The 25,556-nt window shown below is 47.4% G+C and overlaps 1 protein-coding gene across 4 annotated transcripts in view; it reads left to right on the plus strand.

The window, feature by feature from the left end:
• Nucleotides 1–23,496, plus strand: part of ZNF274 (zinc finger protein 274) — a 32,093-nt gene extending 8,597 nt beyond the window's left edge. For 3 of the 4 annotated variants that reach the window (XM_023197581.1, XM_023197584.2, XM_023197582.1), the window contains 4 exons: nucleotides 16,662–17,144; nucleotides 19,879–19,994; nucleotides 21,503–21,629; nucleotides 22,097–23,496. In XM_023197581.1, the coding sequence (XP_023053349.1) occupies nucleotides 16,662–17,144; nucleotides 19,879–19,994; nucleotides 21,503–21,629; nucleotides 22,097–23,079 (1,709 nt within the window). In that variant the 3' untranslated portion in view covers nucleotides 23,080–23,496. The remainder of the gene's footprint in view (nucleotides 1–16,661; nucleotides 17,145–19,878; nucleotides 19,995–21,502; nucleotides 21,630–22,096) is intronic. The other variant, XM_023197583.2, reaches the window with a different exon arrangement.
• The last annotated feature ends 2,060 nt before the right edge of the window (nucleotides 23,497–25,556 follow it).

Below are 25,556 nucleotides of genomic sequence, written 5' to 3' on the forward strand. Positions count from 1 at the left end.
GCTAATTTTTTCTATTTTTAGTAGAGACAGGGTTTCACCATGTTGGCCAGGATGGTCTTGATCTTTTGACCTTGTGATCTGCCCGCCTCCACCTCCCAAAGTGCTGGTATTACAGGCGTCAGCCACCGCACCCAGCCCAGCCTCCTGATCTTCCTTTTGGTCTTTATGTTTCTGGATTACTCAGGCTGTGACAAGTCTGCATTTCATCCTTCTTGGAGCTCACGACCCATGTTCTGAATGGGCAGACCTCCAGGCCATACACTTCTGGATGATCTGGTAGTATCCTAAATCTGGCTGGTGTCTGGGGCACTGTGGGTGCCACACATCTTGGGAGAGCTGGCTCCACAGGTGACAGATTCAGGTTGGTGTCCCAGAGTCAGAGGCCACATGAGGGGAAGCTCATCAGGAGGTACTGTTGCAGCCTAGGCCTGAGGTGATGGGTGTCCAACTCATCTCTGCTCTGTCACAGAAAGAGTCCTTGACTAGATGCTGTCCCTCCTCTTCTCCTTCTCTCACCTCACAGATCTTTATGGAGGGCCTTTTCTGTCCCGTGCAATATACTCACTAAAAACTTAGGTGAAAAACCAAAGCACTTACATAATCCCTGCCATCTTAGACTTCATAGTCTAAGCAATCATGGCCTTTTACAAACATGTTACACAGATACAATGATAAATGTACCGAGAAGGAAAAGAACCTGGTATAAAGAGGGGGAGCAGTGGGGAATTGCTTTGGAAGACCTAGTCAGGAGACACTGCAGGGGTGAGATTTAAGCCAATTCCTGAAGGAAAATAAGTCCGTGGACATACAGGATTAGTGGTGAAGAGAGCTTCTAGGCATGGAGGCACCATTTGAGGTCAGAACTTGGCATTTTGAGGGGCTCTTTGAGCCTAGTGGACTAGAGCAAGTAAAATGAAGGGATGTGACGTTGCTTTTCACAGCTCGCTCGGGGTGGCTTGTGAAGCAAGAATTGTGGTATGTCACAGATTGGAGGCAGGCAGGGCCCGCAGTTACACCTGGTAATATCTGCTAACATGGTAATAAGTGGCCTGAGAGTAACAGCACATTGGGGGAAAGTCAGGTGTGTGTGATTCATAGGTGAACTCAGTGGGACTAGGTGAGTAGTTGAGAGGGATGAAAGAACAAGCCACCAAGAATTTCTCATAGGTGACTGTGTCTAACATATTTCGTATGTAAAGTCGGACCTCCTGCACATAACAAAATCCACAGATGCTCAAGTCCCCAGTATAAAATGGTGTGCATATGACCTACTCACATCCTCCCATATAGTTGAAGTCATCTCTAGGTTACTTATAATACCGAATATGATGTAAATGCTGTGTAAGTAGTTGTTACACTGTTTAGGGAATGGTGACAAGGAAAAAAAGTTTGCACATGTTCAGTACATTTGCAGCCATCCTTTATATATATTTTCGAGTTGAGGTCTCACCCTATGTATCACCCAGGCTGACGGGTAGTGGCATGATCATGGCTCACTGCAGCCTTGAACTCCTGGGCTCAAGTGATCCTCCTGCCTCAGCTTCCCAACTAGCTTGGACCACATGTGTGTGCCATTACGCCTGGCTAATTTTTATATTTTTTTGTCACCATGTTGCCCAGGCTGGATTGAGCTCCTGGCCTCAAGCAATCCTCCCCGTGTCAGTTTCCCAAAGTGCTGAGATTACCATGTCTTTAGCCACCATGTTTGGCACATCATTCTTTTTTTTTTTTTTTCCCTCAAATATTTTCAATCCAGAGTTTGTTGAATCCACAGATGTGGAACCCACAGAATATACAGGTCGAACTGTACATTCTTTTTGTCAATATCTTTTTTCTTTTTTTTTTTTTTTTCTTTTTTTTTTAGAGACAGAGTCTCACTCTGTCGCCCAGGCTGGAGTGCAGTGGCGCGATCTCGGCTCACTGCAAGCTCCACCTCCTGGGTTCACGCCATTCTCCTGCCTCAGCCTCCTGAGTAGCTGGGACTACAGGCGACCACTACCACACCCGGCTAATTTTTTGTATTTTTAGTAGGGATGGGGTTTCACCGTGTTAGCCAGGATGGTTTCGATCTCCTGACCTCGTGATCTGCCTGCCTTGGCCTCCCAAAGTGCTGGGATTACAGGTGTGAGCCATGAGCCACTGCCGCCTGGCCTTTTTTTTTTGGAGAGTCTTGCTTTGTCACCCAGGCTTCTGGCAGGCAGTGGTGCAATCTTGGCTCATTGCAACCTCTTGCCTCCTAGGTTCAAGTGATTCTCCTGCCTCAGCCTCCTGAGTAGCTGAGACTACAGGACTGTGCCTCTATGTGTCCATCGCTTCTTTTAAAAGTATGATAAAGGGACCAGGTGTGATGGCTTATGACTGGAATCCCAGCACTTAGGGAGGCTAAAGTGGGAGGATCACTTGAGCTAAGGAGTTCAAGACCACCTGACCAAACACAGCAAAACATCATCTCTACTAAAAATAAAAATAATAAGCCAGATGTGGTGCTGCATCCCTGTAGTCCCAGCTCCTTGGGAGGCTGAGGCAGGAGGAATGCTTGAGCTTGGGAGTCTGAGGCTGCATTGAGCTGTGATTGTTCCCCTGCACTTCAGCCTGGGCAACACAGCAAGATACCATCTCAAAAAAAAAATATATATATATATGTGTATATATATATATATATATATATAAAACATGAGATAAAAGGGCCAGGTGTGGTGTCGCATGCCTGTAACCCCAACACTTTGGGACGCCAAAGCAGGAGGATTGCTTGAGGCCCGAAGTTTGAGACCAGCCTGGGAAACATGGTGAATACAAGTATCTGCAAAAAAATAACAAAAATTAGCCGGGTGTGGAGGCAGGAGGATCACTTCAGCCTAGGAGGTTGAGATTGTAGTAAGCTATGTTAGCCCCACTGCACTCCAGCCTTTGTTTCAAAAATTGTGTGTGTGTGTGTGAGAGAGTGAATAATTTCTGAGTTTTTGGCATTAGCCAAGGATGTGGGGATGTCTGGTAAAGACCTAGACTTTGCTGAGGAGAGGAAATAAGGGGTTTCTGTTTTCTCTGTTTTTTGTGTTTCGTTTTTTACCTTTTTTTTTTTTGATGCAGGGTCTCACTCTGTCACGCAGGCTAAAGTGCAGTGGCCCCATCTCACGTCACTGCAACCTCCACCTCCCAGGTTCAAGCAATTCTCCTGCCTCAGCCTCCTGTGTAGCTGGGACTACAGGCACCTGCCACCACACCTAGCTGATTTTTGGATTTTTTAGTAGAGACAGGGTTTCACCATGTTGGTCAGGCTGGTCTTGAATCCCTGACCTCAAGTGATCCTCCCACCTGGGCCTCCCAAAGTGCTGAGATTACAGGTGTGAGCCACCACACCTGGCCTGTTTTTTACTTGTTATGTTGAAATAATTTTTAATCTTTTTTTTCTTTTTTGAGATGGAGTCTCACTCTGTCACCCAGGCTGGAGTGCACTGGTGCGATCTCAGCTTACTGCAACCTCTACCTCCCAGGTTCAAGCGATTCTCCTGCCTCAGCCTCCTTAGTAGCTGGGATTACAGGCTTGCACCACCATGCTCAGCTGATTTTTGTATTTTTAGTAGAGACAGGGTTTCACCGTGTTGGGCCAGGCTGGTCTCGAACTCCTCAGGTGATTCACTCGCCTTGGCCTCCCAGAGTGCTGGCATTATAGACGTGAGCCACCACGCCCGGCCCCTATGTTGAAATAATTTTAAACAAAAAGTTACAATAGGCTGGGCACAGTCGTTCAGGCCTGTAATCTCCGCACTTTGGGAGGCCCCAGGTGGGAGGATTACTTGAGAAAAGTGTCAGCAACAAAGTAAGACTCTGTCTGTACCACAAAAAAAAAAACAAAACAAGTGATGGGGCACATGCCTGCAGTCCCAGCTACTTGGGAGACTGAGATGAAAGGATTACTTGAGCCCACGAGGTTGAAGGTGCAGTGAGCTAAGGTCATGCTACTGTATCGCAGTCTAGGCAACAGAGAGAGATTCTGTCTTAAAAAACAAAAGGTCAGGTGCAGTAGCTCAGGCCTGTAGTTCCAGCACTTTGGGAGGCTGAGGCAGGCAGATCCCAAGGTCCAGAGATTGAGATGGTGAAACCCCGTCTCTACTAAAAATACAAAACTTGGCCGGGCGCGGTGGCTCACACCTGTAATCCCATCACTTTGGGAGGCCGAGGCAGGCAGATCACGAGTTCAGGAGATTGAGACCATCCTGGCTAACACGGTGAAACTCCGTCTCTGCTAAAAATACAAAAAATAGCCAGGTGTGGTGGTGGGCACCTGTAGTCCCAGCTACTCGGGAGGCTGAGAGAAGAATGGCTTGAACCCAGGAGGTGGAGCTTGCAGTGAGCCGAGATAGCATCACCGCACTCCAGCCTGGGCAACAGCAAGACTCTGTCTCAAAAAATAAATAAATAAAAATAAATAAATAAATAAATAAATATATAAATAAATAAATAAAAATACAAAAATTAGCTGGGCGTAATGGTGCGCGCTTGTAGTCCCAGCTGCTCGGGAGGCTGAGGCAGGAGAATTGCTTGAACCCAGGAGGCGGAGGTTACAGTGAGCCGAGATGGTGCCACTGTACTGCAGCCTGGCAACAGAGTGAGACTCTGTCTCAAAACAAACAGACAAACAAATACACACACACACACACACTAACAGTATGGATAACTCAATAGCTTTCACACTGATGGAAGTTTTTGAACTGTACCATGTCTGAACTGATTCTTGTGATGACAAATGAATGAGAAGGCACCATGGAGACACTCCAAGGTTTCCAAAGCCAGTCGAATACACCTATTTATACCTAAGAAGGAGATCCACACAGCACATAGCAACGTCCGTTTGGAGTCATAGGTGTTTAGAATGGAATGCTTTACTGAGTGTGAGATGAGAGAACTGTCTTCTGAAGTGGTCGGTTTCTCCCAACAATGGCATGGCTGTGCCTCTAATTAATGCACAGAACTGGTATTGAGTTTAGACTTGGACCATTTTGACACCTCACCCTGTGTGCTTCTCCAGCTTCCCACGGTAGCAAGAACGGCAGTCAAGTCAGCAGTTCCCAACCTTTTTGACACTAGGGACCAGTTTTGTGGAAGACAGTTTTTCCATGGACCTTGGGGTGTGGAGGGATGGTTTTGAGATGAAACTGTTCCACCCCAGATCATGAGGCATTAGATTCTCATAAGGAGCATGCAGCCTAGATCCCTCACATGCACAGTTTACAGTAGGGTTCATGCTCCTGTGAGAGTCCAGTGCCACTGCTGATCTGACAGGAGGCAATGCTCACTTGCCTGTTGCTCACCTCCTGCTGTGCAGCCTGGTACCAGTTCATGGCCTGGCAGTTGGGGACCCTTGGTTTAAGTAGAAGGGGAACAAATGCTAGGACAAATAGCGTTCATCCTCAGGAAAGCACTGAATGAGGAATGATGCTGTGACAATAAGCAATGTAGGGAAATAAATTAGGCGGCACTCAAATCTTCAGCTCTCTAATTTCCTGTCAAGAACCATTGCCATATATGTGGCTGTTGGGTGGAACACTTGAGATGTAAACTGTTAAGAGTTTAGTCATTAGGAAAGGAATGCAGGGAAGAGACTATTATGAAGGTCATGATTTAGGAAACCCTGCAGGGCATTTTACATTTTTTACTTGTCAAGAAGTTAAGTAGGGGCCAGGCACAGCGGCTCATGCCTGTAATCCAGGTACTTTGAGAGGCCAAGGTGGGCGGAGCATTTGAGCTCAGGAGTTTGAAACCAACCTGGGCAACATGGTGAAACCCTGTTGCTACATAAAATACAAAAATTAGCCAGGCATGGTGGTATGTGTCTATAGTTCCAGCTACTTGGGAGGCTGAGGTGGGAGGATGGCTTGAGCCTGGAAGGTAGAGGTTGCAGTGAGCTGGGATCCTGCCACTGCAGAAAAGAAAACAAAGTTAAGTAGGAAATGAGTCCTACAAATAAGAACTTAGCAGCTTTTTGAAACATAGACCAAACATGAGTCTGAAAAAATAAGTTTGATGAGGAGAGTGTTTTGTTTTTTTTTTTTTTTTGAGACGGAGTCTCGCTCTGCCCCCAGGCTGGAGTGCAGTGGCGCGATCTCAGCTCACTGCAAGCTCCACCTCCCAGGTTCATGCCATTCTCCTGCCTCAGCCTCCCGAGTAGCTGGGACTACAGGCGCCCGCCGCTACGCCCGGCTAATTTTTTTGTATTTTTAGTAGAGATGGGGTTTCACTGTGTTAGCCAGGATGGTCTCGATCTCCTGACCTCATGATCCACCCACCTCGGCCTCCCAAAGTGCTGGGATTACAGGCGTGAGCCACCGCGCCCGGCGAGGAGAGTGTTTTATTGGGAGGAAGAAAGCCAAATTCTTCTTGAGATTCCATCCTTTGTATAGCTTGAGAAGGTCACACAGGCCATGGAGTAATCAACGGCATACCATTATTTTATCCAAGAACAAGATGGAATAAATGTGTTTAGTTTGAAAAAATTCACTTTCGGCCTGTCTTTGCCCTCTTTAATGTTTTTGCCATCTTTCATGGGACATTAACCAGCAAACACCTCAAATGAAGTAAGTCCTTTTCATGAACTTTTCAACATCTGAGAACTCACACAGGGAAGAAACCTCAGAAATAGATCATGTGAGGAAAGACTTCTGGCCTAACTCAGTCTTATCTTGAGAGAATTCATACTGGAAAAGTTCTTACATTGAGTATCACATCGAAGAGCTTCTGAAACCATGAGAATATAATTGCTGTGGGAAGGATTTCATGCATAGCTCTCTCATTCAGCATCACAGAAGTACTAGAGATTACCTAAGAACATAGGGTTGGAAAGGCTTCGGGTGTCCCAGAACTCGCTGGCAAGGATCCCTCCCTGAACACAGCATTTTGGGAACCCCTTCAGTAGGAGTCCTCATTGTTTTCAGCATCAGAGGACTCATATGGGCAAACATCCTGTGAATGTAATCTGTGCAGACAAATAACCAGCCTTAACTCTCAACTTACGTGATAGAATGAAAAAAATGCACACTGGAAAGAACCCCATTGAATAATAATAATGAAATGTCTCATCCTATTTTTATATGTCGTAGAGAAGGCAAATCCTACATAAAACACTGATAAGTATGTAAATGTAGTCTTGTCTCTTCTAATTTGCTTATTATCTGACCTGAACATTTAGAACAAATACTTAAAATATGGATGAGAGCAGGTGTTCTTTTCCTTCTGTATGTCCTCATTTGCTAACACAATGACTGAATTACTAGGAGCTCAGTACATACTGTTGAGCAAATAGATGTCTGAAGAAGTTGCAGGAGACAAGAATATGTCTTCAAAGAGAAGACTGAATACAAGGCCAGGCTTTGAAACAAAAGGGTAGGTAAGGGAAGGTAAAGGAAAATCTTTTTTTTTTTTTTTTTTTTTTGAGACGAGTTTCGCTCTGTTGCCCAGGCTGGAGTGCAGTGGCGCAGTCTCGGCTCACTGCAAGCTCCGCCTCCCGGGTTCACGCTGTTGTCCTGCCTCTGCCTCCTGTGTAGCTGGGACTACAGGCACCCGCCACCACGCCCGGCTAATTTTTTTTTTTTTTTGTATTTTTAGTAGAGACGGAGTTTCACCATGTTAGCCAGGATGGTCTCGACCTCGTGATCCGCCCGTCTTGGCCTCCCAAAGTGCTGGGGATACAGGCGTGAGCCACTGCGCCCAGCCAGGAAAATCTTTACTTTGAGTGCTACAAAGAACTTTGTGGGGCCCACATTCTTGGCAACTAGGTTGAGTCTGGAATGTTGGGTGGCTGTCAAACATGTTTTGGATGAAATTCAGTGAAGCAGAGTGATCTCATGCTTTGTGATCTTTTATTGAAGAACACTTCACATTCTGTGCCACCTCCCACATATCTGATCTCTAAGACTTATGTAAATTGTGACCCTCTTATCTGGGGACCACTCTCCCTGTGTTTCAGGGCTTGTACTCGGGGATAACTTCAAAGCCTGAAATGTCTTAACTAGTAATTAAGAAGGAAAACAAACGAACTAAGTGTTTGAAGCAGACATTTTTTGGGGGAAAGAAAAATACCATCAACAGTCCTATAGAAAGAGGAACAATGACTTTAAGGGAAAAAAAAGGAATAATAATCAGAAATAGAGAAGAAAATAATATTCCAAGAACTCATTTTGTGGGTAGACAAAATGCCAAAATGACTTTGAGTAAGTAAAGAATAAATAAACAGTAAACCTATACAGGGGAAAAGAAACTGTACAGATATTTTATATGTAGTTTTTAGTTATAGTACTTTGCACAGCTGTTACAAAGAATGAGAAACCTCTTTGTGACTGATTTGAAACCGCAAGTATATGACATTTTAATATATAAATATATATAAGCTATTAAAATTCAAGTGTGCTTGCTTTGGCTTATACTACAATTGGAACAGTACAGAGAAGACTAGGATACAAATTTTAAATTTAAATTTAAAAATTTTAAAATAAAATACACAGTCAAGTGCAAACACACAAATATGGTTGTGTGTCAGTTGATCATCAGTGGAAAAACGTGGAGACTTCTTTGGAATTTTATATTAATTTTTGGAGGTGCTGCCCATAACCGTGCTCATAGGATGGAAATGGTAGCTCCTTCCTGTTGTGTCACTGCTTCCTGGTCCAGTTCCTGACACAGTATAGGTGCTCAGTAATTATTTGTTGAGTGTAGGAATGAACAAACAAAACATGGAAAGATTTTTGGAAAAGTATAGAGTTGCCAAAATTAGTCCTAGGAGAAACATTAAAATTAACTTTGTTTTTTTTTTTTTTTTTTTTTTTTAGAACTAATTGACTACTTGCATCTGAGTACTGCCCTGAGCAGTGGAGATTTTTTAACTTCCCATTAAAGACAGGGCTGGGTGCAGTGGCTCACACCTATAATCTCAACACCTTGGGAGGCTGAAGTGGGAGAATTGCTGGAGCCAGGAATTGGAAACCATCCTGGGCAGCATAGCAATTCCTGGGCTCTACAAAAAATTTAAAAATTAGCCATGCATGCCGGGGTGCACACCTCTGAAATACTATTAAAATGATACTATTTGGCCAGGCACAGTGGCTCGGGCCTGTAATCCCAGCACTTTGGGAGGCCAAGGCAGGTGGATCACCTGAGGTCAGGAGTTTGAGACTAGCCTGGCAAACATGTTGAAAGCCTGTCTCTACTAAAACTACAAAAAATAGCCAGGTGTGGTGGTGGGCGCCTGTAATCCCAGCTACTTGGGAGGTTGAGGCAGGAAAAATGCTTGACCCCAGGAGGCAGAGGTTGCAGTGAACCGAGATTGCGCCATTACACTTCAGCCTGGGCGACAGAGCAAGACTCTGTCTCAAAAAAAAAAAAAAAAAGATTCAGCAAAATGACATTACAAAATAAATGTATAGTAGTAGCTTGGCTTGGCCAGGTATAGTGGCTCACACATGTACTGGGGTGGCTCAATCCCAGTACTTTGGGAGGCCAAGATGAATGGATCACTTGAGGCCAGGAGTTCAAGACCAGCCTGGCCAACATAGTAAAACCCTGTCTCTACTAAAAATACAAAAAATTAGCTGGGCGTGGTGGCATGCACCTGTAATTCAGTAGGCTGAGGCATGAGAATGGCGTGAACCCGGGAGTCGGATGTTGCAATGAGCAGAGATCGCACCACTGCATTCCAGCCTGGGCTGCAGAGTGAGATTCCATCTCAAAAAGAAAGAACAAGCTTTGGTTTACACCAGGAATATCAAATTTGACGTGGATATACAAAAGATATTAAAACCTTTAAAAAGTTATACCAAAGAATTATTAAGGATGAGCAGGACCTATTTGAAGAAAGTTGTAAGTGCTGGAGTGTGGAAGACTTGATAAATAGAAGTATTAACTTATTTTGAGGGCTTAAAAAGGCTAGAAGTACTGATGTGTTTCAGCACTAGTGTCCTGAAGTAATTCTACCCATCAACCTCTGGAGAAATGCTGCTGGAGCCATTTTACCATGGGACCAGAAATACAAGTCCCTGACATGGGCATGGCTGAAAAGAAGCAAGTGGGGTGCAAACTGTGTGCTCTCATGTTACGAAGAAGCTATGTTGAATCAACAAATATTACTTGAGCACTTGCCAGGATTCCAGGTACTGTTCCAGGACTGGATCACAGTGACGAGTGGGGCAGGTCTTACACCTGCTTTCATTGAGCCTACATCCATTCCATGGCTGACTGAATCAACAAAAATGAGCTTGCCCATTCATTACCTCAGTCGCACTGGGCACCTTTCAACTGCTCATTGGCCCTGCAGCTAATACTACTATGTTGGACAGTACAGATTAGAACATCTCATTTATAGAAAGTTCCATTGGACAGCACTGCTCTAGATAGGGTGACAGACATGATAAATTAATCAGATATTTGGGATGGTAATTGTTGGAAAGAGAAGGAAACAATGGGATATGTTGGTGGGGGACAAGCGAGATATGGGTGGGCAGCAGTAGTTTAGAACTAAGCAGGAAGATGGTTCTGAGGAGGTGACATTTGAGCTCAGAGCTGAATGGGAAAGGCGAACCAGGTGAAGATGTTGGGGAAGACTGTGCCAGGCCGGAGGGTGGTGCACATGTCATGTGGATCTCTGGATGAAAAGCCTTATTCGAGGAAAAGTAAGATGCTGGCTGTGGGAGACCCCTTTAGTGTCAAGGGCATGAAATAACAGGGTTTGGAACCCAACTCCTTTGTTTCCCACTATGTTAGGCTGTTCTTACATTGCTATAATTACCTGGGACTGGGTTATTTATGAAGATAAGAGGTTTAATTGACCCACAGTTCTGCAGGCTGTACAAGGGTGGCACTGGCATCTGGTTGGCTTCTGGGGAGGCCTCAGGGAGCTTTTTACTCATGGTGGAAGGCAGGGAACAGGCACATCATGGCAAAAGCAGGAGCCAGAGAGAGGAAGAAGGTGCCACACACTTTTTTTTTTTTTTTTCTTTTTAGACAGGGTCTCATTTTCACCTAGGCAGTAGTACAGTGGTGCGGTCATGACCCACTGCAGCCTCGACTTCCTGGGCTCAAGTGATTCTCCCACCTCAGCCTCCTGAGTAGCCAGGACTACAGGCGCATGCTGCTACACCTGGCTAATTTTTTGTAGAGATGGGGTTTTGCCATGTTGCCCAGGCTGGTCTAGAATTCCTGGGCTCAAGCAATCCACCTACCTCAGCCTCCCAAGGTGCTGGGATTACGGGCATTAGCCACTCTGCCCAGCCACACTTTTTTAAACAACCAGATCTCGTGTGAATTAACTTATCACCAGAAGGATGGTGCTAAGCCATTCTTGAAGGTTCATCAGGCCCCACCTCCAACATGGCATCACTTTTCAACCTGAGATTTGGTAGGGACACAGAACCAAACCATATCATCCACTGTGCAACCCTGGGCAGGGTTCCTAGCCTATCCCAGAGGGTTCCTAGCCTATCCCAGCATGAATTTATTATTATTTTTTGCTTTCTGAGATGGAGTCTTGCACTGTTGCCCAGGCTGGAGTGCAGTGGCACAATCTTGGCTCACTGCAACCTCAGCCTCCCAGGTTCAAGCGATTCTCCTGCCTCAGCCTCCCGAGTAGCTAGGACTACAGGCGCACACCACCATGCCTAGCTAATTTTTGTGTTTTTAGTAGAGATGGGGTTTCACCATGTTGGCTAGGCTAGTCTCAAACTCCTGACCTTATGGTCTGTCGGCCTCGGCCTCCCAAAGTGCTGGGATTACAGGCGTGAGCCACCGCACCAGGCGTATTTCTTTTGTGTATGGGTTGTACATTTGCTGCCTGCGACTGTGGGCAGCCTTCGTGAAATGGTGGTTCTGTCATTGACTCGAAAACTGAGTGATGTAAAGATCAGCAGCAGCCTTTGGCAGATCCTCCTCTAGGCTCTACTTTGGGGTGTGAGATCCACAAGTCCCAGTTGGCAGCCTCAGTGGTCCACTGGAGGAGACAGACGCAGAAGGTAATCCAACAGGGAGCTTAGTGGCACTGAGGGAATGATGAGAGAGGAGAACAGGGAAGCTGAGAGCTTTCCGGACAAGGAGGAAAAGTGATGGAGTACTGTGCCCAGGGATTAGGGGAGCTGAGGGTAAGTACTCTTCTGACTCTTCCCCCACAACAAGCTGCTGAAAAGATCATTGCTTTTCGTTATATTTTGGACTGGTATACCTGGCTAATCAGCATTCACTGGAAAACACTGTGAGGCAGACAGCTGCCTAAGGCTGTTTGTCACCCTGGAAGGGAAGCAGCAGAGAGGTAGAAATATCCTGAGAGAAGAAAATAGCGTCAAGAGAGAGAAAGCAGCAGCTCCCCTCAGCCCTTACCACATGCTGTGCCTGGACGGTATCTAATCACTTCGGGTGAAGAAACTCAGGCTCAAGAAGTTAATCTCTCTTGATTAAACCCCTTGCTCTGAGCCTCAGTGAATTTGTTTCATAACCCATTAGACAGTTGTAGGTGAGGGGACTGCGTTGCTATGGGCTCATTCAGCTGCTAGCTCAAAGCCATTTGGAGTTCCAGCTGATAGGGATCATGCAGCTCCACATGAGTGGGTTGGGTCAGTCATGTCTGTGGAATGAGATGGGTGGAATGAGAATCCAGTTCCACCTCTGCCTGCTGGTGAACATAAGAGCTTCCATTTTCTCCTCCATGAAGTGGAGCGGCTAATTTCCTGGAATAGAGAGTGGTAAGGATTGTCGTAAAGGTCTTGGGATAGTCTGTGGGTTGAGATGTGGAGGACTGAGGTGCACAGAATGAGTCCATCACTTCCCCACCAGTTTCTGGGTTCGTGGCCTGTGTTGTTCACTGTGGTGTCCTTGGTTCCATAGCACGCAAAAGGCGCTTTATGATAACTGTACAGAACAGAGTGTGGCGCTTCATGGGTTGATGATCAAGATTAAAGCAGAAGTAAGTACATTAGAAGCGGGTAGGGTAGAGTAGAAGAATCCAACAGTTTTCCTAGGGGCTAAGACACTAAAATCCCTCAAGGAATACAGAAAGAAAATTTTAGGAATTTATGAAGTAACATGTTAAGATTTTTAAGTGTCATGCATGATTACCTAAAATAGTGCTGGCGGCCCAGTGCTGGTCTGCCACTGAGCCCCCCCAGGAAGTAAAGATTCAGTTGGTGCAAAAAAAAAAAAAAAAGATTCAGTTGGTGCATGTCCCATGGCCTAGGCATTTAGTCCAGTGCTGCTGGGCTTCCAGTAAATCTTACCCCAGCTGCTTCTCAGGAAAAAATCAAGCCTTAAGAGCTGTAATTGGGGCGTGCGGTGGCTCACACCTGTAATCCCAGGACTTTGGCAGGCCGAGATGGGCAGATCACCTAAGGTCAGGAATTTGAGACCAGTCTGGCCAACATGACGAAACCCCGTCTCTACTAAAAATACAAAAATTAGCTGGGCATGGCGGCGGGCGCCTGTAATCCCAGCTACTCGGGAGGCTGAGACAGAATTGCTTGAACCCGGGAGGCGGAGGTTGCAGTGAGCCGAGATCGCACCACTGCACTCCAGCCTGGGCGATTAAGAGCGAAACTCCGCCTCAAAAAACAAACAAACAAAAATCATTGTAATTGAGAGACTATAAATGAAGTATGCCCTCAAATGAAGAAAAGTTATTTGGGGCGAAGTAAGTCCCCAGAAGTCCTAAGAAACAGGGAATTAAATATAGATCAGAGCAGTTATAAATGAGTTGGAGAGGGCAAGCCCCCAAAATGAAAATACCTCAAAAGCTTATTTGGGGGAAGAGGTTGGAAATAGGTGCTCAAGTGTGTTTGATTAATCTTACCAAGAAGAAAAATCCCTTCAAGCGTAGACTAGGAATGGTCGAGAATTAAAAGCGTGGCTCAGGTCCTGCTCTACAACTGCGCCACCTCGCTGGGAAGACGGCCTGGGCTGCAAGGAGGCGGCGCGGCCCCTGGCTCTGGGCGGATCCCAGCGCGGAGCTGACTACCTGGGCCCGTGCCAGCAGTGGGCACCTCCAGTCAAACCTGTGCAGCGCGCAAACGGGAAGCCCAGACAGACCAGGGCTTGTACTCGAGGAACGGGAAAGGGAAGGGTTGGGAGTCGCCTGCTGTGGCCTCAGCGGAAGGTCTCCCCCAGCCCGCGAAGTCCGGAGCAATATTTGCAGGTGAGGCAGGCGTGGAAGCTCCTGCCGCGCTGCCCCGTTGCCCCATGTAGGCCCAGGACCTGTCCCTGTCAGCGGGGAGTCGGGAGAACGGCACCGGAAGCCCGTGTCTCAGAGGCTGCTGGGAGCTGTAGTGCCCGCGGGTGACGTCGTTCTGGGCGCTTTTCCAGATCCGGGGGGCGGGGTTAGAGGCGTGGCCTGGAGGCGTCGACCCATTTCGCTGGCAGAGAGAGCGGGTCATGTGTGGACGGTGATCTGGGCGAAAAGGTTGGTTTATGGTTGTCGCCTCGAATTCCTGAGTGCGCGATGACGGAGACCAGGGCCGAGGAGGGTCTTGTGCAGGCGGCCGCCGGGCTCTGAAAGATGCTTCCGCTGGAGCTTTATTTTTAACGTAGCTGCAGCTGTTGCACACTAGTAATTTTCTGCCCTGCGACCGCTTTTCTGCGTTGTAATAATCACGCTGAAACTAGTGCAGGTTTTACTGCTTACAAGGGAGTTTTTAACAATTTTCTTAAACCGTGTTACACTACTACCTGTCCTTCCAGTTTTGTCCTAACACACACCGCGCGGGGCAGGAATTGTATGTTGTGGAAATAAAGACCTAGGCCGTCCAGATGAGTACACGCAGAGGTTGACTCAGAGCCGGGTATAGTAGGGAGCCAGCCACGGTCCCTTGTGTTCTGTAGAGAGAGTCAAAGGCAGGTAGGGAGTGAGAAGACGTGCATTCATAAGGGAGGGTTCTGAGTGGAGAACCCTACTGGCTTGGCGGGGAGCAATAAAAGGGTATACTGGCAGTCATGTAAGTCCTGACCTGTGCTTGTTGCCAGAGGTTGTGGGTCAGTGCTGTGTTAGCTATATTTGGTTTGGCTGTGGTGTTTTTATTCATTCCCTTGGTGCCTCTATACCTATCTTCATCTCTGAATAGCTCCAGTAGATTCATCCAGTGAAAGTATCTGTGGTTCCTTTCTGTGACTTTGCTGGTTCATGCTGAGCTACTTCCTGGTAGAATTGTACTAACCATTTATACTCACACAGCAAGGGTGAAATTGCAGGTTTGCTCTTGTCGTTGCCACTAAACATTACAAATATCAGAAGGAAGTCATAATCTGTAGTTATTTATGCTTTTATATTTGTTTTTAAGGCCTTATTTGTTAGGGACAATGTCAGGCTTGGTAGCCAAGGCTGGAGTGCAGTGGTGCAATCATAGATAACTATAAAATCAAATTCTTGGGCCCAAGCAGCCCTCCTGCCTCGGGCTCCCAAGTAGCTAGGACCACAGGTGTATGCCATCACACCCGACTAATTGAAACTTTTTTAGAGACAGGGTCTTACTATGTTGCCCAGACTGGTCTCAAGCTCCTGGCGTGAAGCGAATCTCCTGCCTCGGCCTCCCAAAGTGCAGGGATCACAGGTGTGAGCCACCCCACTGGCCAGATTATTTAGAATTAGCATTTTGGAGGGGAGTTTTAGAGGACTCTCTTGTTTCCTCTTGTTTTGTGCTGCCTCAGCATTTCAGGACAGTCCTGGAGTTGAGTTTAGCAGTGTGCTCTTGTGGTCTCTGTGCCAGGACCCAGAGCCCCTGCCATTCCCAGATATCCTCGTTCTTGTCCCCAGTGGAGGTTGGAGAAGGTTATTTTTGCTGTGACTGTGCATACATGTACAGTGTCACAGATCCCTTCTCAACCCTCATTGCCTTTTGTTCTTTTCCCTATAACAGCTATATGGAGATATAATTTACACATTGTAAAGTTCATTCTTGTAAAGTGTATAGTTCAGTGTTTTTAAATATATTCACAAGGTTGTACAGCTTTCACTACTAATTCCAGAACATTTTCTTCACCCAAGAAAGAAACCCCATACCCATTAGCAGTCTCCCACCAATCCTCTCAATTTCTCCATTTCCTAACAATTACTAATCTACTTGTCTGTCTTTGGATTTTTATATTCTGGACATTTCATATTATATGTGGCCTTTTGTGTCTGGCTTATTTTACTTAGCATGATGTTTTCAAGGTTCACCTGTGTCGTAGCATATATTAGTAGTACGTCATTCCTTTTGATTGCCAATATTTCATTGTATGAATAGATCACAATTTGCTCATACATTCCTCAGTTGATAGACAATGCATTATTTGTACCTTTTGGCTATTATGGATAACACTTCGGTGAACATTCTTATAGAAGTTTTTGGGGGCATATGCTTTCAATTTTCTTAGCTATATATACTTGGGGAGAATTTCTGGGTCATGGATAACTACGTGTTTAACTTCTGAGGGTTTGCCAACCTGTTTTGCAGAGTGGTACAGCATTTTATATTCCCACCAGCAGTGTATGAGCCTTCCAGTCTTTCCACATCCTCTCCTGTTACCATCGTCTTTGGCAACAGCCATCCCCGTGGGTGTGAAGTATATTCCACTGTGGTTTTGACTTGCATTTCCCTAGTGAATAATGATGTTGAGCGTCTTTTCATGTGCTTGTTCTCATTTCTTGCTCTGCTTTTGACTTACAGAGTATCCTGAGTTCCAGCTGGACCCTAAATTGGATCTTCTTCCTGCTGAGAGTCCCCTGATGAACATTGAGGTTGTTGAGGTCCTCACACTGAACCAGGAGGTGGCTGGTCCCCGGAATGCCCAGATCCAGGCCCTATATGCTGAAGATGGAAGCCTGAGCCCAGATGCCCCCAGTGAGCAGGTCCAACAGCAGGGCAAGCATCCAGGTGACCCTGAAGCCGCCCGCCAGAGGTTCCGGAAGTTCCGTTATAAGGACATGACAGGTCCCCGGGAGGCCCTGGACCAGCTCCGAGAGCTGTGTCACCAGTGGCTGCAGCCTGAGGCACGCTCCAAGGAGCAGATCCTGGAGCTGCTGGTGCTGGAGCAGTTCCTAGGTGCACTGCCTGTGAAGCTCCGGACATGGGTGGAATCGCAACACCCAGAGAACTGCCAAGAGGTGGTGGCCCTGGTAGAGGGTGTGACCTGGATATCTGAGGAGGAAGGTAAGTGGAAGGGTGGGTAGAGGGACAGCTTAATGAGGGTGTCTTGGAGGACCCTGTGGGGGAGATAAGAACTCCAGGCTTCCTGGGAAGGTCGTGGGAAGGATTGTGCCCACTCCATACAGAGGACATCCACGTTCCCCACGTGTTCCTGAGTCAGAGCCACTGAAACCCCTGCATTCTTTAGCCCTTCATGGGCTTCTGATGGATGGACACAGATGAAGTGCTTCATTTTCATCCCTCTGGCATCCCTGCTGCACCATAAACCCTGTAGCACTTGATAAGATAGACGGGACTACTGAGCTCACGGAGCCTGCAGTAGCAGGAGAGACAGGGATTTGACAAATGAGAATGCACAGAAAAATGCTGGGGCTGCGAGGAGCTCGAGGTGATGGTGAGGTTCATGAAGGTCTGCAGCTGACACCTGGTGTGGAGTGGAACTTGGCCAGGGTAAAGAAAGGGGGCAGGAAAGATGTGCCATGCAGAGGGAAGCACTGCCTGTAAGGGCCAAGATGGAAGGGATCACAGTAAATGCAAAACTCAGAAAAATCGGGTATGTCTGTGATGGAAGGGAGCAGAGGGTGGAGCTGGCACAGCCAGTGGGGACTTTAGTCCTAAAGCAAAGCAAAATGTTCTTTTAAAACAGTAGGGTTCGATCCCTGCATTCCAGAAACTGGTGGCACCACTGGATTTGACCTTTAGAGATCCACCAGGCTGCATGTGTGGTGGATGGTGGACAGAGGATGGGGGTGAGGCTGGACACACAGGCTACCCGCAGCTATTGCCATGCCCTTTGATGGGTGGTGTCTCGGATAGGAACGATGGTGATGGCCGACTGGGGAGAGAGTACACGTGTGGAGTGTGTATTTGGAAGTAAGACTCCAAGACTCGGTTTCTTCATCAGGCTGAGTTTCACAGTGTGCGCGTGCTTCTGCATTGCTCACCTCCATTTTCCACATTCACGGGTGCCCAGAAGAGGTTTCTGATGTGAGCGAATGATTGACTGGTTGATGTTTGTGATGCGGGGAAGGGGAAGGTATCCTGCAGGGGGATGCTGGGATTCTAAGAGGCCAGGGCATCCTGGAGATGCGGGTATCCGAGGCAGCAGAGCAGGCACTTGCATGAGTTGTGTCAGATGCACCAAGTCTGGGGTGCTGTACTTGGCAGAATAATTGCCCCAAAGGTGTCCATGTCCCGGACTCTGTGAATCAGTTGCCTCACATGACAAAGGGAACTTTGCAGAAACAATTAACTTAAGGATCTTGAGAGGGAGAGATGCACTGGATTATTTGAGTGGATCTAACATAACCACAGGGGCCCTTAGGAGAGGGAGGCTGGAGGGTCAGAGGAGATGTAATGATAGAAGCACCTGATAGAGGAAGAAGCCATAAGCCAAGGGTTTGGGGCGGCCTCTAGAAGCTGGAAAAGGCAAGGAATGGATTCTCCCTTGGAGCCTCCAAAAGGAACACAGCCATGCTGACACCTTCATTTTAGCCCAGTGAGGCACAAACCAGACTTCTTATCTCCAGAACCATAAGGTAATACATTTGCATTAATCTGAGCCGCTGGCATTGTGACAATTCACTATAGCAGCAATAGGAAACTAGTTCGTTAGGTGCCAAGGAGACAGTTGTGGGGTTAATGAGGTGAAACTCAGTGAATTCACCCTGTGTTTAACCTCAGGGGTGAATGAAATAAATTAGTGCCACAGAAGACAATGGGAAGAGGCTTTCCAGAGAACCCTGAGAATCTCACATTATGTGATCAGTGTGTTAGCTGGGACTCTTGGATGTGACTGCTGCAAAGCCTTGCACAGAATGGCTCACGGGAGAAGGAGAATTTATTGAAAAAGTTCCATGGTGCTCAAGCATCAGGCAGGGCTGGACCCAGGAGCTCCAGTAGTGTCCTCTAGACTTGTTCTGTCTTTCTTACCTCTTCTGCTCTCCACTGGCTTCACTCATGGGCAGGCTGTCTGCCTGCATGGGATTTCTCTTTCCCAAATGTTCCAGCTAAAGCCTTGTTGGCTCCAATCATCTGGCTATAGGCTGTGTTCATCCCAGATCTAATCACTGTGGCCAAGAGAAAGGGATGGCCCAGTGGGCCAGCCTAAGTCATCTTGTTGCCCACCTTGATGGTGGGGGTGGATTAGCATTGTGGAAGCCTGTGGACCATGTGGGGTCATGTGAGGAAGGTTAGAATGAAGGAGCCGTGGTTAGAGTTGCCCTCGGACTGGGTGGAGCTGTTGTTTCCTTAGGTGGAGGAGCCTTGGTGACGTTCACTTCAAGATGGCTGCATGTCGTGGGTCCGGGGACAGTCTCACCTTCCACGAGGTGGGAGGAGAGAGGGAAGGAAGAGGTGCCTGAATAGGCAGGGTGGAGGGCTTGGAGGCCGGAAAGAGGGGCTTTGACTCTAAGGAGGTGTCAGTCAGCTGCCTCACAGGAGGGGCTGGGCCCTCAGCTGCCCTCGGAAACGGAAGGAGTGGTCTCAGCAGTGAGGACACTGGTGCCCTGTGACCCTTGGAAGGTGAGCCATCCTGGGCCCATCCAGGTGCGGGCACTCGGACACATGCTGTGAGGGGAGCTGAGCTGGTGAGAAGGGAGGATAGGAACAGAGGCTGTCATGGAGCCACAGTACGATGCAGGTGTGCGGTGGCCCCATGGGTTGCAAAGAGGCCACCCTTGCTCTGCCCAAGGGTCCCCACACCTGCTGACCTCCTCTGGTTGGTGTCTCCTCCCAGTACTTCCTGCAGGACAACCTGCCGAGGGCACCATCTGCTGCCTTGAGGTCACTGCCCAGCAGGAGGAGAAGCAGAAGGAGGATGCAGCCATCTGCTCAGTGACAGTGCTCCCTGAGGTAAGCGGGGAGTGTCGCCCTTTTTTGGCCACAGCATCTCCTGTGAGGCAGGCCCATCCCTGAGGCATCCACTCTGCCCTGGGCTTTCCTAAGACCTCCCACAGGCTGGGGCATTCTGAGATTCTGAGCTCCTAGGTCTGTGCTGAAGCAATCTGAGTATGAAGAGCAGCCCTGCCCTCCAGCCACCATGGCGTCATTGGGGACAAGGCATGGTGACTCAGGAGTTGAGAAAGCAGGAGGCAAAAGGGAAGGAACTAAGTGTTTACAGAGACTTGAGAGGTGGAACTACCACAGGCAGGCACATCTGTATGCAGGTCAGAACAAGAGAACCCTCATTCAGAAATGCATACTTGGGTATTTATCTTTGGTATCTGGGGTTTGCTTCAGAATAACCCAGAGCTGGGATATGGGTGAAAAAGATTGGTTCTGATGTGCTGACCACTAGGGTAGCAGTATATATGTGTCATTGGTCAGAGCTATTTGCACTGCAAGTGGCTCATACTGGCTCAAGCGTAGAAGTAAATTTATTGGCTCTCATGTTTTCTCTAGTAGCCTTCAGGCAAGGCTGCATCCAGGTGCTCCCAGTTGATGGGAAGAATCTCTGGCCAACCTGTGTCATGGCTCTGCTTTCTCCCCTTTCTTCTTCTTCCTTCTTCTTCCTTTTTCTTCCTCCTCCTTCTTTTTTTTTTTCTTTTGAGATGGAGTTTCGCTTTTGTTGCCCAGGCTGGAGTGCAATGGTGCGATCTCAGCTCACTGCAACCTCTGCCTCCCAGATTCAAGTGATTCTCCTGTCTCAACCTCCTGAGTAGCTGGGATTACAACCACTACACCTGGCTAATTTTTGGTATTTTTAATAGAGATGGGATTTCACCATGTTGGCCAGGCTGGTCTCGAACTCCTGACCACAGGTGATTCACCTACCTCGGCCTCCCAAAGTGCTGGGATTACAGGTGTCAGCCACCGTGCCTGGCCACTCCCCTTCTTCGGCAGATTCTGCCCCATGTAAGCAAAATGCCTCAGATCCTGGTAAAGCAGGGTTGGGGGAACCTCTTCTTCCCAAAGTCCTGGTCAGTTCCCCAGAAAGGACCAGTCATGGCTGTGCCAGGGTGACTGCCCTCCCCCAGGTCAGCCCTATCGACAAAGGCAGGGGCTTGGTTGTCATTTCCACCAAGTGGGAAGACAGTATTAATAGATGGAGAACCCTCTGCAGTGGGAAGATTTCAGCCTGGGCAAGCTGGATAGAGCCGTTAGGATGGAGTTGTTTGCTTGTTGCACTTGGAGCTCTTTATGAAGCAAGGGCTCTGCCTCCCAGCCTGAGACCCAGACCCTGGTTTGGATCCAGTAGAACTCTTGTGGGCCCTGGGTTGGTGTCTCTGAGCAACTCCTCAAAGCAAGAGAGTCCCTAGCACAGTGAGCTCTGTCAGAACCTCCCAGCTGGCCTTTCTTCTGCCCTCATTGACAACCCTCTGACACTCTTGCTGAGCATAGACACACGTGTGATGTTACAGGAGCCAGTTACCTTCCAGGATGTGGCTGTGGACTTCAGCCGGGAAGAGTGGGGGCTGTTGGGCCCGACACAGAGGACCGAGTACCGCGATGTGATGCTGGAGACGTTTGGGCACCTGGTCTCTGTGGGTAAGGCCATGCCCCTCTTCACCCACCTCAAGGCTGGTAGGCCACAGGAGCCCCAAGTCAGGGGTGTTTACCTTCTCTGCACTCCACACTGGGCATTCCCTCACGGGGCCCTTGCTCCGTCCAGGGCCTGTTAGGTGGAACTGTAGACTCAGGGGTGGGGGCATTGGTTGGCCAGAAGCAGCCTTAGGTCCAGTGAAGCAGTGATTTGCTATCTATCTCCTGAGGGAGTATGAGAGAACAGGAGTTCGAAGAGCTCAGAGGATACTCCCTACCCTTTCTGTCCCTTGTTCACCAAGGTCAGTGCTCCCCTCCCTGCTGCTTCATTGTTTTTCAGTCTCTCTCCAGGTTGCATGACTCTACTTGGAAGAAAAATCCTGACTTTTGAACTTAATTATGCATTTCGTGCTCTCAGACCCATCCCAGCACATCTCTCTATTGTATCCACATCTTTTGTTTATTTTTTTCAGGGTGGGAGACTACATTGGAAAATAAAGAGTTAGCTCCAAATTCTGACATTCCTGAGGAAGAACCAGCCCCCAGCCTGAAAGTGCAAGAATCCTCAAGGGATTGTGCCTTGTCCTCTACGTTAGAAGATACCTTGCAGGGTGGAGTCCAGGAAGTCCAAGAAACAGTGTTGAAGCAGGTGGAGTCTGCTCAGGAAAAAGAGCTTCCTCTGAAGAAGCACTTTGACAACCATGAGTCCCAGGCAAACAGTGGTACTTTTGACACAAACCAAGTTTCGCTCCAGAAAATTGACAGCGTTGAGTCCCAGGCAAACAATGGTGCTCTTAACACAAACCAAGTTTTGCTCCAGAAAATTCCTCATAGAAAACAATTGCGCAAATGTGACTCACAAGTTAAAAGCATGAAACATAATTCACGTGTAAAAATTCATCAGAAGAGCTATGAAAGGCAAAAGGCCAAGGAAGGCAATGGTTGCAGGAAAACCTTCAGTCGGAGTGCTAAACAGATTACGTTTATAAGAATTCACAAGGGGAGCCAAGTTTGCCGATGCAGTGAATGTGGTAAAATATTCCGGAACCCAAGATACTTTTCTGTGCATAAGAAAATTCATACAGGAGAGAGGCCCTATGTGTGTCAAGCCTGTGGGAAAGGATTTGTTCAGAGCTCTTCCCTTACACAGCATCAGAGAGTTCATTCTGGAGAGAGACCATTTGAATGTCAGGAGTGTGGGAGGACCTTCAATGATCGCTCAGCCATCTCCCAGCACCTGAGGACTCACACTGGAGCTAAGCCCTACAAGTGTCAGGACTGTGGAAAAGCCTTCCGCCAGAGCTCCCACCTCATCAGACATCAGAGGACTCACACCGGGGAGCGCCCATATGCATGCAACAAATGTGGAAAGGCCTTCACCCAGAGCTCACACCTTATCGGGCACCAGAGAACCCACAATAGGACAAAGCGAAAGAAGAAACAGCCTACCTCATAGCTCTCAAGCCAGTTGAAGAAACCTTGTCTTTTCAGCTTGACCCTACATTATAACGTGCACAGGCCTGCTTGTGAATCAGAACTGAATGTGAAAGGGAAGCATTGAGTGAGGACATTCCCAAAACCAAAGGACAACTGAGGATACTGCCTAGCACATAATGAATAAATAAAATGAGTTGAAGAGTTATTAACATTAGTTGGAAAAAAGATTTCCCATTTACTTGATATTGTTTGTTCACTCATTTAGTCATTAAAAGTGAGATTAATAAAATCTGAAATGTTATATAATAACTTTTAAAAAGCCAGGTAATTAATAATCTGCACTGATACTATATCCACAGTACCACAGTATTTACGTATATGAATTAAGGATTAAAAGATAGTGTGGATAAATAAACTATTGATCTATTTCTCTGTAGAACCTGTGTATTTCCTGACTACTTAAATATCTCTATAGTAATGATTAATATTTAAGCAACATTAAAACACAAGGAGGGAGATTATCCGATAGTTCTAGAAGATTCTGTACAAGGCTGCAGCACCTTGGGCACAAGATACTATGTGAGTTGGGATGACTAGATCTTTCTATTGCTTAGGGGGTTGTCATGACATGCTTAGGTGGAGGTGAGGAAAACTTAAACCCAAAGGGCTGGAAACCCCAGGCAAGTGTGGGGCTTCCTGGGAATATTCATGTTTCTTTTGTTTTTTTGACACAGAATCTCGCTCTGTCACCCAGGCTAGAGTGCAGAGGTAGAATCATAGCTTACTGTAGCCTCAAACACCTGGGCTCAAAGGATCCTCCTGGCTCAGGCTTTCAAGCAGCTGGGACTACAGGCATGCACCACCATGCCTAGCTTCATTTGGTTTGTGTTGCCATTTTTCCTGAGAGACTATCACAAGGAAGGCAACTGCTCTGGCCAGGAGCCCATCACTTAAGCAAAAAGACACTGGCAGTACCAGAGCATGTATTTGCCCACAGTTCACATTCTTTCTCCAGGTCACATAGCCCATAGTATATGACCCGCTCCATTCCTTATTCTAGGCTCCACCTTTGCTCTTGAGTTCTGTGTAACATTTAAAAACATAAAACTCTGCCGGGCGCGGTGGCTCAAGCCTGTAATCCCAGCACTTTGGGAGGCCGAGACGGGCGGATCATGAGGTCAGGAGATCGAGACCATCCTGGCTAACACGGTGAAACCCCGTCTCTACTAAAAATACAAAAAAAAACTAGCCGGGCGAGGTGGCGGCGCCTGTAGTCCCAGCTACTCCGGAGGCTGAGGCAGGAGAATGGCGTGAACCCGGGAGGCGGAGCTTGCAGTGAGTTGAGATCCGGCCACTGCAATCCAGCCCAGGAGACACAGCAAGACTCCATCTCAAAAAAAAAAAAAAACAAAAAAAACCATAAAACTCTGGACCAAAAATACTTAGGTTCAAGACACTGGTTGAGTGCTACTTTGCATAGCTTCTTTAGAACCCTTGGGTCTTGCCCACAAGGGTTAGGTGCAGTCATGCCATCTAGGGTGAGAGTACCTCCTTTCTCTGCAGAAATGAAAAACCCTTGGAGACAGGACCAGAGTAGATGCCTTGAGCCCATGTGCCTGGAGAATGACTGGTACACCAGGAACCCTATTGCCATTCACACATTGGGCATGGGCCTTGTGGCTGCTATGTTGCTTCTAGTCATTTCAGCACTTTAATACGGCACATGCTGCTTCTTTGAGAACATATGCAGTTGAAGAACTTGCCCAGGGATGTTAGTTGGTAAAAACAGCTTCCTCAGCTGTTCAGAACTCTACAATATCACCTCTCAAGAATGAACCAAAGAATAGGACGCTTGAGATTAGAACCTGGTAAACTCAAAATTCCCAGATTCCAAATCCTAGATGGTATGAGTCCAAAGCTTTAGTGATGGCTTCAGGAACTGAGGTGATGGTTTGAGCTGGGTCTGGGAAAATAAGGGACCCAGGAGTAGGAAAGAGGGGGAGAACATACTAGGGTGTGGGAGAGCTAACGGACTACAAGGTACAAGGTCAGTGGGTCCATTCCAAGGTATGGAATGGCTCATCTCATGACTGGCACCAGGGCTTGAGGTGGCTCTAAGGCTGAGTTCAGTTGTGTTGGGTTCTCTCATCTGAAGAGCCAGGTTCCAACAGAATTAGGCAGAAACAGCATGGCTTTTTCTGACCGAGCCTAGGTCACATGGTGTCACCCTAGGACAGTCTATCCTTTACAAGCCAGTCACTAAGGCCAGCCAGATTAAGTGGGAAGGGGGTTAAATTTCATCTCTTGAAGGGAGAGTAGCAAGGTTAGGAAAGGCAGGAGAGTGTAGTGGCCAACTCTAGATAAGGTCTACAAATATGCCAGCATTTATCTTTAAATACTGTGTATTCCCACCTGTACTTGCAAGACAGGAAGAGGAAGGCAGGGAGAGAGACTGCACATGTGGGAGCTGACACACTAGACACGAGTATTAGAAGT

This window comes from Piliocolobus tephrosceles, chromosome 21 (genome assembly GCF_002776525.5).
Source record: "Piliocolobus tephrosceles isolate RC106 chromosome 21, ASM277652v3, whole genome shotgun sequence".
Taxonomy (NCBI): Eukaryota; Metazoa; Chordata; class Mammalia; order Primates; family Cercopithecidae; genus Piliocolobus; species Piliocolobus tephrosceles.